This window comes from Stenella coeruleoalba (assembly GCF_951394435.1).
Source record: "Stenella coeruleoalba genome assembly, chromosome: 10".
In the NCBI taxonomy this organism is placed as follows: domain Eukaryota; kingdom Metazoa; phylum Chordata; class Mammalia; order Artiodactyla; family Delphinidae; genus Stenella; species Stenella coeruleoalba.
In genome coordinates, this window is record NC_137156.1 from 103,436,498 (window position 1) to 103,452,144 (window position 15,647).

The window sequence follows — 15,647 nt, forward strand, 5'->3', positions numbered from 1 at the left end:
CCACACACTTCAACAGAGCCAAGCCTATAACGTCCACTGGTTCATCAAAATGAGTTGAGTCATCACGAAAAGGTGAAATTCTAAGCAGTATTCTAGGAAGAACTGTGCAGTTTGACGAAAGAGGGGAGTGTAAAATACATGTTAGAGAGATTCCCAAGCTCAGGCGTGATTACTTTTGAGCTTGGCAGTCAGCTTCGTGACTATACGATCTCCCTTTACTGAAAAGGAACGACGTCCAGCTCGGGGGGTGGTGGGGATGGAGGGCACCCGGCTGCACGTGACACACAGCCTCACCGCGTTGTGCTGCCCCCGAGTGTCTGTGCTCGCTCAAGCTCTCTGGGGGGCTGACAAAGGGTCACAGGGCTTCTCTCCAATGGGTGGGACTGGAAGTCATTTTTGCATCCTTTTCAGTAGTGTCACATTTTTAGTGACAAGCACTTACTATTTTTTTAATCTGAAGAAAATGTTATTATAATAAAATGAGTCTCCCCGCTCCCATTTGGGGAGGAACGAAGCTTTCTCCAAACCCTCAACGTGGACCTTCGTTGGTTTAAGGCTGGAAATGGAAGCGGGGTCCCTGCAGGCCAGGGGTGGTGGCAGCGTCACACAGATGTCGCGCCTGGGATCCCCAGCTCAGCTAAAGGGAGACCGCACGTGTGCCCCGGGCCCGGCCTGCCCCGCTGGCCCAGCCACTGACGGCAGCCCCTGGGTCTGGGGACCTTGTGCAGCGCGGCCGGGAAGGAGGCTCCCAGGAGGACAGAGTCTACCTGAGGCCAAGCCACACGGAGCAGAGTGAAGTCGAGTGACCTGGTCCTGACAGCCTGCAGGTCCTGACTCAGCCGTGCTCAGAGCAGAAGCGGGCTGACCGTCATGAAGGAGACGCAGTCCCTTGTCAGGTGTGCTCACCCGTGTGGGTCCCTGTCACAGGTCATCAAACACCCGCGAGCTAACACACCGACCCGCTCTGGGCACAGTGCACCCTCTCAGTACTGGTCCAGCTGCCGGCCTGGAGCAGGAAAGACGGTAACCCTAACCGTGTCCCTCTGCGTACGATGGGACCGGGCGGCAAGGATTGAGAGGGAGCTCCAGAAAGGCCTTTCTGAGCAGCCCCGCGTACACACACAGGTCCCGACGAGAGTGAGGCGCATCTTCAGAAGAAATTCACTACGGGCCCTCTGGCAGGGAGCACCCAAAGGTGCCCACAGGAGAACGCCAGTCCCCTAAACTGGAGCCCCACACTCGTTCCCTCGCCCCTGTTGACTGCAGGCTGCCCTGGGTGCTCCCCAAGGATACAGCCACAGCCCGCGCGATGCTCCCCAAGGATACAGCCACAGCCCGCGCGATGCTCCCCGCGGGCCTTTGGGTGGGGCAAGCCTTGGACCGGAGCAGGCAGGTCACTCAGGCCCGCTGACCCCAAAGCTCCACCACACCCACCTGGCTGAGACTCCCGAGAGGCCACAGCCCCCAGCTGCTCCCCACCTGAAATCCTGCCACTGCTGTCCCCTGGACGATGAAAACCTGCAAGCTGCCGCCCCAGACCCCACTCGTAAGCCGTGTATGTTCTAGGGCCCTGGACGGCCGTGCGCAGAGCCTGTGCGCGCGCATGTGCGAGTGTGTGCATGTGCGCGGGCCGAGAGCAGCTCAGGCGCGTGTCAGCATGTGGGTCTGCTTTCAATCGCGCTGGAACAACTCTACCTGATAAACAAAAACAGATCCAAAATAACCTTTGGCAAGCAGCATGTTTTTAAAAGAAAGAGAAGGTCCGAAGGATCTGGCAAGAGCGATGCTGAAGCAAGCAAACTTGGCCGAGCCAAGCGTCCACGGTGCACATCAAAAAGCCCCTCGCAGGCTCCCCGTGACCCCAGGCCGCAGCCAGGAAGGGGGCTGGGGCTGAGGCTCCCCTGGCCCGAAGCGGACAGGCCGCTGGTCGCTACAGCGCATCCAGGTCACAGGAGCAGAGCCCGGGTGGGGAGCGGGAGGCCAGCAGGAGAGGACAGAGCCCCTTGCTCGCCTCCGCACAGTCCCTTCCAGGGGGCCCTGCCGGGCAGGGGACAGCGAGGGGCAGCGGGCAGCCTCAGGGTCCCCCCTCAGGGAGGTGGTCAAGTTCACAAGGTTCTAAACCTCCAAAGGGGCCAGGATGGCATGGTCTCCCCTGCATCACAGCTCACGTCTGTCTGCCAGGTGCCTTTCTGGGGACATGGCTCTTACCAGAGCCGGGCTGCAGTCGCCCCGGGGCCCAGGCCGCATCACCCAAAACCCTCCTCTCTCAAGGCCCAGGTTAAGCTAAAACTGAGGAGGACACCGGAGGTCTGCAGAGCCTGAGGCCAGCACACTGGCAGAGGCAGGGTCACTCCCGAGCACCCCACAGCAGCCTAGAAAAGTGGGCACATAACGGGAGGCTCAAATCAGGGACGGTGGACCCGGGACAGGCCACGGGAGAGGCACGCAGGTCTACACCCGAAACACGGGAGCCTGGAGGACGACTCAGCTCCTCTGGGCCCTGGCTTCTCCTCGTGTCCCTGGGGGGTCGTGGAGAAGGGGGGGCGAGAACCACGGTGGCTCTGAGGTGGGGGCAGGCTCTCGATAAGCAGAGGCACGCGCTCAGCACGGCACGAGGGCGAGGGCAAGGAGAGCGGCGCCCGGCCTTCCCGGGCATAAAACGGGAAAGACGGCTGCTACTGCTAAAGGGACAAGAGTATCACCGGGCCACCCCACAGGGCAGGAGGCAATGGCCAGCAAACAAGGGCTTTTGTGAAGCTCGGGGGGGAGAGACACGAGGGAGACAGGAGAGGAAAGGCTGGGAGCCTGGGAGGGGTGAGGGAGAACAGCTTGGGAGGGCGAGCGGGCAGTGGCCCGGACACCGCAGCCAGAGGGCAGCCCGGGAATCCACGCAGGGGGCCAAGTGACTGCAGGCCACACTGCAGGGCCGGGAACGGAGGCCCCTCGGGCTTCCTGAGAGGAGGTGGCCCCCAACACAGCACGCCGGGCCCCTGGGGGCCTCCCCAGCGGAGAGTGGCTGTCCAGGGCGAGGCAGGTGAGGCCACAGGGAGGTGAGAGAGGAGAGGGAAGGGCAGAACAGAAGCTGCTCTTTCTCTAATTCTTTCTGTGTTTTCTTCCCTAAAAGCCACACAAGAAACAGATGAATCCAAGCTCGTTGTAAAAGATCTGAACACCAATTACATGGACTAAAACATGAAAGCTCTCCCTCAGCCCTGAATTCCGCCTTCCCTCCCTCCCCCAAGATGGAAACGCTATTCACAGTTTGCTGTGTCTCCTTTCAGATCTCTTTTGACGCATTTATACACAAACATACGCACATATGCACGGCTTTCCTGAACGGGTGGGACCAAGCTGTACGCGTGCGGAGACGGGCTTGTGCGTCCCCTTTATCCACAGACACTCACTGAGGGCCCAGAGCAGGCTCGTGGGCCTGGCGGTTCCAGCGTGCTCTCTCCACCCACATTTACGTCACCCTGTCGGGGCCGCGATGAGCCTGTCAGTCCACTCACAGCACGGAAAACCCGCGCACTGCTTGGCTGCTGGGCTCGGAGAGGGCAAGGAAAACAGACACGGGGCCGGTCCCCCCAGGAAGCTAGGAAGGCGCAGGCTCCACAGCCCCCAAGGCAACCAGAGACACTGATCAGGCCGAGGGTCCCGGGGTCCCACCCCAGCTCACCTCCCAGCAGCCACGTAACCCCGGGCAAGCCACCCCTCCCCTTGGACCCTGCTGCCACCTCCTTCCTGAGAAAATGTCGCCCACGCACTCGGCCCCAGTCAGTGTCCGGGGAAGGCCCCCTGAAGGGTGCGGGTCGGCAGCCGAGTGACCGGAGACCCTGGTCTCCACGGCTGCGGAGGGCGAGCTCCTGTCACCTGCAGCTGCTGACCATCTCAGGACGCGCCTGGGACCGAGTCAGGGGCCGACATCAGCGCGCTGAGGGCTGAGGCCTGCGGGCGGCCAGCACCCAAAGGGTTAACGGCCTGCTGCCGGGCCTTCCTGCCGCCAGGACTGCATTAGGGGCGGGAGATGGGCTGCGTCTGGATCGCATTAGGAGCTCTGTTGGCAGCGTTCCCTCTGGCGGGCTGCCTCCCCTCCTGCCCCGACCACTCTCCCCACAGCTCAAAGAAAATACCAGGATCCACACATAACCCCGCGCACTCCCCTCCTGTCTCTTACCCCCGTCTTGAATGAAACAAGCTCTTAAACTCCTGACCTTCCGCCCAGTCACCCCGTTCGTTTCTGGCGCGGCAGCGTCGTGGAGCCCGGGGCACGGCTGCCCTCCCCGCGGACGCACGCTGCGCAGTCGGGCACGGGCTCCGGCAGGCCGGGGCAGCTCCTCCCGAGGCTGGCCCGGGGCGTCTGTCATCCGAAAGAGCGCCAACACCCCCAGAAAGACCCTCCCCCTGTATCCTGAGATGCCAACACCAGGGCCACTCAGACCCTCACCGTGCACAACTGGGAAGGCTCCCAAGCCAACAGGAGGAGGGTTGGCAGCCTGTAAGCACCAGAAATAAAGCCTTAGGAGAAACAGCTGAAGCGCGCTCTTTAACTTTTCTCATCTTTCCCTGCCAGAGGCCCCGAGGCAGCGGCTGGATTCGCCAACAGCGCACAAATTCACGTCTTCCCTGGCGTCTGAGCTTCAGCCCCATACACCTCCCCTGCAACTGGATGCCCCAAATACCTCCATCTTGCTAAAACCCAACCCACGCTCCCCTCTGCCTCCGCCCTCAGCCCCAGACCTCTCCCGGCTCCCCCGCAGCAGCGGCTCCGCCACCCCACCTGCTACTCAAGCCAGAGACCTGGGGGCTGTCTCGGACGTGGCTCCCCCCCGCACCTGGCCCAAACCCACTGCCTCACCAGCCTTGCTCAGGCCACCTCCTAAACAGCCGTAAGCCCTACTGCACTGCCGCCAGCTTGATCCACGTCCCCTCCATCTGCCTGGACTACACAACGGCCTCCTAATGGTCCCCAGAAAGGCACTCTGGCCCCCTTGCACCCATTCTCCACACGGTCGGCCTCTCTAGCACACCAGGAAGCGCATATGCACACACACAGCCACGCTCCCTTCTCCACCCTTCGAAACCACCTGCGTGTCTCAGTGGCTGTTGGACGGAGACCTCTGGACCCTAGGGCTCCGCTCCCGCCTCTAGCCCCACAGCCCCTCTTCCTCGGTGCCTGTTCTCTGAGCACCAGCCCCAGCGACCTTCTCTCAGGCCGTCAGGTCACTAGGCTGCCTCCCCGCCAGGCCGCTGCACGGTGCCCGCTGCCAGAGCACCCCTCCACGCCCAGCCCCACTCCTCTCCTTCACACCAGGGACCTGCCACCTGCTCTCAGAGGACGCTGCCCTGTCGCGGAGAGGCCCTGCCTCGGGCTGCAATTCCACCCGAGCACGCGTGCAGGGCGAGGAAAGGTGCCTGCGGGCAGGCAGATGCAATTATCCGGCGGGACATGTCCTAATCCACACACCCCTGTGTGTGTCCTCACAAACACTGGTCACCAACAGCAAGCCAAGGACGCGGCTGGCGGTCGGACGGAAGCCAGCTCAGTCCCATAAGGCTGGCTCAGACTCTGGACTTCCCTTGCCCAGAATCATCTCATTTAAATGCTTTTGAAAAGACCGAAAAAAAAAAAGAACTTCTAGTGGCCGGCATTTATTTTTAAACAAGAACACGTTATAATAAAGCATTTTAACAAAACTTCAAACGAAAGCAGGCAAGTGCCTTTACTTTAAAAAGACGTCTCACTGCCCTTTCCCCATGATTATTACAAGTTGAAGCCTGTGAATAATTAAAGCAATGTTTATGGTATTTTTATTACTGTTTTATTCTTAAAAGAAAGAATGATAAATATTCAGTTTAAGTGGTACACTTGCTCTCTGTGTACTCAGGAAACACTAAACTTTCCTTTAACGAGAAAAATAAAACCAAGAAGGTCACAGCAGCGCCCGCAAAGACGGCAGGGCAGTAGGGACCACAGCCGCTCACCACAGGCCGCAGGTGGCCCTCCTCTCCCCGCGGTGCCAGTCAGAGGGGCTGGCGGGGCTGGGACAGGTGGCCTGGCCAGCCTGGCGCTGCTTCCTTCCTGATGAATCTTCTGTAACAGGAAACGGCTAGGGATGAAGATGGGCGAGCTACACTTCTAGACACAAAGCACTGAAGCAGAGGGGCTCAGTCTTGAGAGAAAGGTGGCTCGAGAAGCCAGCTCTGCGGCCCTGGGCGCCTGACTTACAGTCATTCTCCGAAAAATAAGCCAGCGCTGGGCCTCCAGCTGGTGAGGCACCGAGACACAAGCCTTGAAGGGGAGTGGCCGCTGCCCGCTCCACTCCTGCTTCCGGGCCCACGGGGAGCAGCTGCTACAAACACAGCCCTCTACGGTCATCAACCGCACACTCTGAATCAAAATCCTACTCAGAAACAAAATGCTTATTTGCTTATTGGCTTTTTCCTACTGTTTTGTTCACTAAATAATTTCTGGGGCCTCGTCTGGGCCAAGCTCCGGGTCAGGTGCTGAGGGCACGGAGCCGGACGGGTGCAGCCTCTGTCCTCAAGGAGATTCTGCAGTGGGTCGCGTGGCAGAGACACACATGGGGGCGAGCGGCCAGCCACCCAGGGCGGGGCCGTGGGAGCTGCAAGGAGAGACCCCCTCTGGGCGGGGAGCCGGCCCACGAAGGCTGCAGGTGAGGAACCAGGGCAAGAGGCAGAGGTCGCTGGAGGTGGGGCAGGAGGGGCTGGGCCGCGGGCTTGTTGGGGCAGGAAAGCAGCCTCCTTGCCGAGTCCCAGTCTCACCTCACCCCTGTACAACAGCTTCCGAGAGCGGAGGCAAAGGGAAGAGGAACAACGCCAAATACTGGTTCGCATTTTCTTTCTCCTTTCTGGGGGTTTTTAGTAATGAGGTAAGGAAACCTGAATATGGACTCGATTTGGAGGAATATGCTATCAAATTCTGAACTTTCTCTAAAACTTTTATCAACTAAATAGGTATCCACACACCCCTGAGGATGCCCCCTTACTATCAAGAACCGACGTGGGTTCCGCTTCAGAAACCCATTTAGTAGCCCTGCAAAGACCTGTTTCCTCACAACCGGGAAAGGACCCCACCATTTACTACTTGTGGAACCCACAACAGGAGTTCCATGTGACAGTATTACTGAACGACGAAAGTGTCCTCCCAGGTGCTGGGCACTCTACGGCCATCACCCCTAGTGGGCAGCGCCCCACACCGCCCTCTGCCAGAGGCGGGGACAGAGGGGGCTCTCGGGGTCTGAGCCGTGATGGCCAGTGAAGCGCAGGAGAGGGGAGCCTGCCTGTGGCTGGTCCTGGGTCCCTGCCTCTCCTTCTGCACCATCTGCGTCTCCGACAGTTCCTGACATTACAACCCTGATGGCCAATCACTGCCGGAAACATCACTAGCCTAGAATCCCCAGATCAGATCTTACCGACGGGTTCCCCCTGCTGAGGATGGAAGGAGCCAAAGAGCCTGAGGAGAAGGCTGGCGAGCCGCAGGATGTCTGCGTTTAAAGCAGTCTGGGTCTAAGTGGGCTTTGGTTTTTCTCCTTCACTCCCTGGGCCCCAACATTCCCCCCCTCAGCTAATGGGCCCCAGCTGGACGGACGTGGCAGCAGAGACAGGGCCAGGGTCTGACAGGCTCCGTCGGGCAGCCTGGCCGGGAGGGGACACAACTATTTATTTGGAGGGGCCGCACTGTGCCCCTGGGGGAGTTCAAGCCGTCAGATGTGCCCAAGTGGACTAGTGAAACCTGCCTGGGGTGTCACTGGCCTTGGGGGCGAGCTGCCCTGCGGTGCCCCAGTGTCCGACAGGCCCCGGGCACGTTACGGTGAGTGGAGAGCCCGGGGGGACTCCGTGGGGGCTCCCGGGGCAGTGGGCATGATGCCCAGAGCCGGTCTCTGGTGCCGGCCAAATGGCTTCAAATGCGGGCTCCGCTGTCTAGGTCTTCTCCCCGGTCAGATGGGGTCACGGGGAAGAAAGGAAGAGCAGAGCTGGCCGTCAGCAAGCGACGGACCCACCCGCAAAGTGCTGAAAGCCAACGTCACCCGTACGACAACCCCAGAGGGTGAGCTGGGGCTGCGATTCCTCAGAAGAAAGTCAGAGCTCAGAGGCGTTAAGGGACCTGCCCAAGATTCCAGGGGACTGGAAGCTCTTCCTGACTTCAGTCCTTTCTTCCAAAATCTCTATTCGCTTCCTGGGGCCACCACAACACGTCACCACAAGCTTGACAGCTTCAAACAACAGAAGTGTAACCTCTAGCGGTTCTGGAGGCCACAAGTCCAAAGCCGACGTGTCAGCTGGGTTGACCCCCTCTAGGGTCTCTAAAAGAACCCCTTCCACCCCCTCTCCTAGCTTCAGGCCATGCGGGCAACCACGGATACTGCTTAGCTCCAGGCTGCAGAAGCCCAGTCCCAGCCTCTAGCTTCACATGCCCTCCTCCCCAAGAGCCTCTGTGTCACAGGACTTGTCATTGGATAAAGAGCCCACCCTGCTCGGGATGGGCTCATCTAGAGATCCTTATCTTAATTACATCTGCAAAGACTCTCATTCCAAATAAGGTCATATTCTGAGGTTCTGGGTGGACACATCTTCTGTGGGGCACAATTCAACCCACTACAGTCCACCCTCTGGTCCCCAAAACGTCACATCCATCTCACGTGCAAAATACTTTCACCCCATCCCAACATCCCAGATTCTCACCCCATTACAGCATTAACTCTAATTAGGTCCAAAATCTCATCTAAATATCATCAGCTCAAAAGTATCATCAGCTAAGTCACCTAACTAGGCATGAGTGATCTGGAATGATCTATTCTGGGGCAAGATGCCTCTCTATCTGTGGACCTGTAATACTGGAAAACAAGTTATCTGTCTTTAAAATACAGGGATAGGGAGAAAATGGAAGGAACTCAGAGGTCACTGGTCCCAAGCAAGTTTGAAACCCAGCAAAACAAATTCCACTGGGTGTCCAGGCCTGCGAATGACCCTCTGTGGCTTGAGCCTTTGCCCTCTGGGCCCATGGAAGCTCCACTGGCCCTGGCCTCCGGGCCTGCCTCTCTAGCCTCTGCCTTTGTGTCCAGAGCTCTGCCCTTGGAGTCATGCCTCCTTTACCTTGAAGGATAACACACGTTGTGGCTGAGTCCTTCTACCTGTTACTTCCTGCATGTACAATCCCAGAAGTCCAATTGCTTTTTTTTTTTTAAATTTTGTCGGGTCTCTGTCCCTGTACATCCTGGTTGGCAGTGTTTCTGATGATATTAACAGCCTCAAAAACCTATGGGTCTCTCATGTATGTGAAGGGGATCTATGCCATTCAGCCAGAGGGTTCTCCACAGATCCTTCCTGGAGAAGCCCAGCTCGTTCCTGGCTTCTGCTAGATAATTGATGGCAGCCGTGAGACACACACCCAAGCTCTTCGGCAAAGGCTGTCCAGCCTCACCCGTGGCCTTGCTCCAGGGCACGCACTCTCAGAAGTGAATCTCCTGCTTTCAGTGTCCTTAGGGATCTGCACGAGCTAAGAATTTCCCACGCCAGCAGGAGCTGGTTCCCTTGCGAATCACAGCTCCTTCCTCAGTTCACTCCTCTCCTCTCACATTGTATCATAAGCGGCAAAGGAGAAACCAGGCTGCACCTTCCACGCTTTGCCTAGAGAGCCCCTCGGCCAAATCCAAGTTCATTGCTACAAGTTCTGCTTCTCCCGACTCCTAAGTTAGAGGCGTGCACGGCAATAGATGCCAGGAGGGTTGGAAAGTAGGCTGGGGGAGAACGGGCGCCCCAAAGCAAGAGGACAATGAATTTTATATTTGCCGAGCGACCTCCGTGTGCCCCAGCACCACAGGTCAGCACCTGGGACTCCGAGAGACAAGTTCATCTTTATAAGTACGAAAACAGTAGCCAAAGCTCTCAGAAGCCCCCACGCGCACCCGAGAGCTTAAGGTGGCCACTGGCCCTGCCTCCGCCTCCTCCGGGCCCTGGGCCCCAGCGCCGCGGCCACTGACTGACCCGGTCATCAGACGCCTCTCCCTCCCTCCAGAGCCTCCAGCACCCGAGTCTGCCCTCTTCTGCTCCTCGCCCCCTCCCAGCTGCTCGTCCAGGGCAGAGGGGGACCGGGGCCAGGGGGCCCCGAGGGTCTGCCCCAGCTGGGAATTAAAACACAGCCACGAGTGTAAGCTTAGTTGTGTTAAATGTAAGTCGAGTTTGTTTTCTTAATTCTGTGCTTTGTTTTTTAAGATTTGCACTTTTAGTGCTTTTGGTGCAACATGGATTTGAGCTGACTAGTCTTTCTCTCCAGGACTGACGGTCTTCACGCGAGGCCCCACGACAGCCAGGGGAGGAGGGGGTCACGCCTCACAGTGTCAGGGGACCCTCGCCCTCCAACTCCTGCTGCCGCCCCAGGCAGCCCTCAGGTTGGCCCACCCTGGTCACGAGACTCTTCCCTACGACCCCCGGCTCTGCAGGAGGAATGGGTGGAGGGGAGAGACCTCAAGCTGACGTTTCCGTCACCTGCGGAGGCACTGGTCACTCCTCTCACTCCTGAGATGCCCCTCTCCTGCCTCAGGCTGCCCTGCCCGGAAACGGCCGGGGCCAGGCACAGGGTCAGCAGTGCTCCGGCCTTCCCCTCGCTCAGGGCAGGCCCTGCAGGCACGGACCTCCCCCCAGGGTGACGGTGAGTTTCATGTGCCCACTTGGCTGGACCACGCGGCCCAGATATTTGCCGAAAGCACTATTCTGATTTCTGTGAAGGTGTTTTCTGGATGAGACTAACATTTAGATGAGTAGACCTGGAGTACAGCAGATGACACTCCATAAAGACGGTGGACAAGGCCTGAACAGGAAAAGACTGTCCTCCCAGGAAGAAGAGGAAATTCTGCAGCCAACAGCCTTCAGATTTGAATTGCGACTCTGCCCTGGGTCTCCAGGCCGCTGGCCTCACAATCATACCAGCCAGTTCCTTAAAATCGCTCTCTTTGTACACACACACACACACGCACACACACACACACCCTGTCAGTTCTGTTTCTCTGGAGGTCGGTGACTAATACACCCAGTGAGCCAGACAACCACACAGCCCGTCTCCTCACAGGCGCCCGGACTCCACGCACCTGGGCTGTGAGCACCTCCAGTGGCCGGCACCGTCCCTGGCCTCGGACAGAGGCCGAGAGCAAGCCTCCACTCCCCTGCACTGTAGCCTCCTCTGAGGACCAGGGACCTTCCCTGGACGCCAGAATTCCCGGGAGCTTTCCGAGTTCTAGCCAGCCCTTGTTCCCCACCCTGGATTCCCCTTGAAGGAGAAGGGTGGTTAGGGAGCTGTAAGTTTTTCTTTTCCAGTAAGCCAAGCCCACTGAAGGGAAAACCGTAAGCCAAGCCCACTGAAGGGAAGTATCAAGGCCACTGGACACGTTTTACATCAGAGCCAGGCCAGAAGTTACCAGGAGTCGGGGGTGACGGGGAGACCCCAGCTGCCACCCTTCTCACAGGTCTTCCACAGATGACGTGGCAGCTGCCAGTGTCACTAGGAATGTGACACTCATCTGGGTGGTGTCCAGACTGTACGGCTCTGAGCAACACAAGGTTCTAATTGTGTTTAATTTGAAATCCTTGTGGTTAAGCAAAAGGGACCCAGAAATGAGTCCACACGTACTTGCCACCCTGACCTGGGGGGTTTGTAGGAAGGGGGAGGGGTTCCACCCCGCGCCCTCACTCCTGGGCCGCATGCGCCTGAGCCCACACACCCTCTGGGGGCTCCATTTCTTCATAAAGAATGCCTGCTTGAGAGTCTCCCAACGACCTGCTGCTGCTCCGGGAATCGGGGCGAGCAGGAGTTCCAGCGCGGGGGCAGGGCAGGAGAGAAGGAGGAGCAGGCCCTGCAGCTGGAGAGGCACAGGGACTGTCCCCCCCCTTCCCGCTAGAGGGAGGGGCCCAGAGGAAGGGCAAGGCAGGACTGACCTTGAGGGTGGGGATCTCCACACTGTCCCCGAGGCTGACGGAGCCTGAGAGGATGGTCCCTGTCATCACAGTGCCTTGGCCTTTGATGGAGAAGCAGTGGTCCACAGACATGAGGAACGGTCCCGAGGGGTCTCTCCTTGGGATGGAAATCTGGGACGTCAGGAGCTAGAAAAGAGATGCTGGTGCCACACCCTGTCGGGAGAGCAGCTGGGTGGGGCAGCGCAGAGAAGAGCAGGGGGTGTGACCAGGGCTCGGGCAAGCTGGCCCCGGAGCTCCGAGCAGACCGCCTCCGACTGCACCCCGAGCCTCCGCCAAGGCCCCACTCCCGCTCTCAGCGCAGAGGGAAGGGCCCGTGGAGGACGCTCCTTTACCCTCTCCCACTGGGATGCCCACAGCGGCGTCCCCACGGGCGGGGCTCCAGGCCCGCACACAGCCGCGGAGGCAGCCCACCGAGGGCACCCGTGGGCACATCGCTCCCCAGCCTCACGTGCCCGCTCACACTGGGCATCGGCCACCGGCCAGCCCCGGCAGCTCGCCAGCCAGTGCGGCCTCCCCCTCCCCCCGGTGACGCTGCCTCTAGAAAGGCTCTTGCGCTGGCTGTGTCGCCAGGTAACATGCAGTTGGGATCGTCTGTCTGTCCACGCCCCCACCAGGCCGTGAGCACCCCAAGCAGCCCCGGCAGCTGCATCGGGGTGCCTGAAGGGAACCTGAAGGACATCCCCAGGGCGGCAGCCTCTGTCTGGCAGGGCAGCGGTGAAGGCCCCTTCCCCAAGCCCCGGCGGGGACAGAGGGACTGGCCCTCCGCGGTGGGCCTGCTTTTCCTGTTCTGCACGCTCTCCTGCGTGCTTCTGCCTCAGCCAGCCCACTGCCCTTGTGCTCCGCAGTGCTGTCGGAGCTGATTACCAAGAAACAAATGGAAATCAAGACCACGTCAGTCCTCTTGCTTCTTTCTGATTGCGTTAGGGAAGAGACTGTCAGAAAAGTATTTGGTAGTGAATGTCCCACACTCTTAGTCTCATGATAACTCCTCTTGTGGGAAAAGGCTGGAGTCGCAAGGCAGGCCTGGCCTGAGGTGTGCGCCGAGGCTGCTCAAAGGGACATACGAACGACTTCAACAGCCGGCATTTCTGTGGATTTTGCTTTAACAGAAACAACTGTCCCAGGCTCCTAGACCAGTGCTGTCTGGAGCTGATGAAAAAGTAACAAAAGCTTCACCCAGAAAATGTTTGTTTTGCTAAGTTAGCAAGGTCAGCACCGTGTAATCACAGAAACAGCAGCCGTGCTCTGCGGACCCAGGGCAGGTGGACCCCAACACAATCAACCTGGATCTGAATCCCAGCTCCACCTCATGCTTACTGTGAGACACCGGGCAAGTCACTTAACATCTCTGAGTCTCAGGCTCTTTCTTAGCAAAATGCAGATAAATACCTTAAACCTCTCAAGTCTTGTTAACAATCATGTAATCATGGACGTTAATAATCACATACGAAAAGAACTCAGGGTGGTGCCTGGTACGTGATAACCAACCTCACCGTCAGAGTAAGCTCTGACACGGCACCATTCCAGCATGTGACACGCGTGAACACGAACTCCACACGCCAAGTGGTGGTACCATCTCCCTGACTTTATAAGTGACGGAACCGAGGCCAGAGAGAGCAGGTCTAGCGCGGAAGGTCACAGAGATGTGGTGAGGCCAGTGCTCTAATGCGCCGTCCAGGGCCAGGGTCAAAACACCTCACCCCTGCAGCCTCTGAGCTGCCCGGGGGCTCAGCAGAGGGACTCCACTCTCGCCCTGCCCGCTGGGTGCCCCGGGCCCTCCCAATGGCTGGGCTCCGCCTCTGTCCGTGATCCCCAAGCCTGGCGGAAGGGACGAGGATGGAAGCCACGCTGGACCCGCCTGGGAGGGGCCCACTGGAGGGGCTGGCACAGCCCTAGGTGCTGGAATGGGTGACGCAGCCCCAGAGCCCCAGTCTGGCGGGAGCTGCCTCGTGGACGAGTTTGACGGGGAAAGGAAGAGGAGGCTCACGAGGACGTGGACAGCTCTGCAGGGCCGGGGCTGCCCACTGGACGCCTGCAGCTCTGCTCTGATTGAACTCCGTGAGGAAGGCGAGGGAGGTGGCGCCGAGGGGTCAGTGTGGAGAGTCCCCTCGCTGGGCCCCCCCGGAGTGAGCCGGAGCCCCGATGCGGATCAAGCTGGCGGTACCTCAATGAGCTCTGGGATGCCCTGTGGAGCTTCCGTTTCAGGGGCGTCCGGTCCCCCAGGCCTGGCTGCCACGGGTATGATGGGTGCACCTCGGAACCTGGAACAGAAAGACAAGTCCCACCACGGTCACCGACGAGCACGATGGGAGGTCTCTGCTCTCACCCCGTCGAAGGCGCCGAGGCGGGCGGCGTAGCTGTGCTCCCACCTGGCAGACCAGGGCGTGGAGGCCCGAAGGGAACACCTCGTGTTGAACGAAAGAAGTTAGAAGGGGGCTCCTAGGTGTAGCCGCTACTCCAAACCCTCCCTGAGGAGAAGCGGTGAAGCCCAGGCCCCAGGCCCCTGAATAAAGATGCCCTTGGGGAGGACCATGGGGCACAGCCCGGCCTCCTGCAGAGACTCGGGAAGCACAGGTACGGAGACCTGCCCGGAGGCCCCTCCACAGCCTCCCGGCCTCCTGGAGAGCCTGCCGCTTGAAGAAAAGCCTCTAACTATGAGTATACCTTTACCTCTTCCACTGCAGAGCAAAAAAACAAAAAACAGAAAAGAGAAAATATACAGCCCATGATCCCATCACTGTCGTGTGCTTTCTTCCAACCTCGGTTCCTCCGTGCGCTGCCAAGGAGTTATTTTTTTCATATTTTGGTTACAATATTCATACAATTTCATATCCTTCTAGTTTATTTACCATTATATCGGAAAGAATTTTCCATTGAAAAATAACAACAGCGGTGATAATAAGAAGACTCACTTGACCAAGCCAAGAACACGACCTGGACGCTTCCATTGAAACCCCACAAAACCACCATGGAACTGGCACCGTTTTACAGATGAGAAAGTGAGGCTTAGAGAGGTGAGCCAACCTCCACCCCATCCGACTCCAGAACCAGGGCTCACAACCACCACGTTACACTCCTGCCTCCCCGCCCCCCGGCCACCTCCTCTTTCATTCTTAACAGCTGCGTAACAGTGCAACTCAGAATTCACAAGCTTTCCCCCCATGTGACTCATTTAGAACATCCCAATTGTTCACCATTGTGATAAATATGTTGGTGGATATGACTTTTCCTTTTTTTTCTTTTCTTGGCCTTGATTTGGGATAAATTCATGAGGTACAGGTCGAAGACTCAACAAACTGAAAAATCAGCAAAATGTGGAGTGAGGACATTCGAAAAGGCTCTTCTCCATAAGGCAATAAGAACACTGGGAAAAATGATCAGAAACAACCTTTTCAGAACTCTGCAAATTAACCAAAGCCTTGCAGCAATCTATGGAATGTTTAGTCAAGGAAAACAGCTGAATCTCAGTAAGAATAAGGGAACTTGGTGGCATTTTTACTTGCTTTATTCCTATCCACCCCTCCCCAGCTCCGCAGTAGCCTTAATAACTGGAGTCTGTATTCAGAGTGGAAACAGCGGCTTGACAGCCACTGAAAGCAGCAGAATGTGTCTGAGCTCCATCAAAGCCCCTTTCCCAGAGAAATGTCATTTTTTTTCCT

The 15,647-nt window shown here is 58.2% G+C and overlaps 1 protein-coding gene across 6 annotated transcripts in view; it reads right to left on the minus strand.

Moving 5' to 3' along the window:
* EEFSEC (eukaryotic elongation factor, selenocysteine-tRNA specific) overlaps positions 1–15,647 on the minus strand; it is a 158,304-nt gene that overhangs the window by 65,626 nt on the left and 77,031 nt on the right. For 5 of the 6 annotated variants that reach the window (XM_079933162.1, XM_079933163.1, XM_079933164.1 and 2 more), the window contains 2 exons: positions 14,153–14,249; positions 11,950–12,114 (listed from right to left, as the gene is read on the minus strand). In XM_079933162.1, coding sequence (XP_079789288.1) covers positions 11,950–12,114; positions 14,153–14,249 — 262 coding nt within the window. Of the gene's footprint in view, positions 1–11,949; positions 12,142–14,152; positions 14,250–15,647 lie in introns of those variants that run through there. The other variant, XM_079933165.1, reaches the window with a different exon arrangement.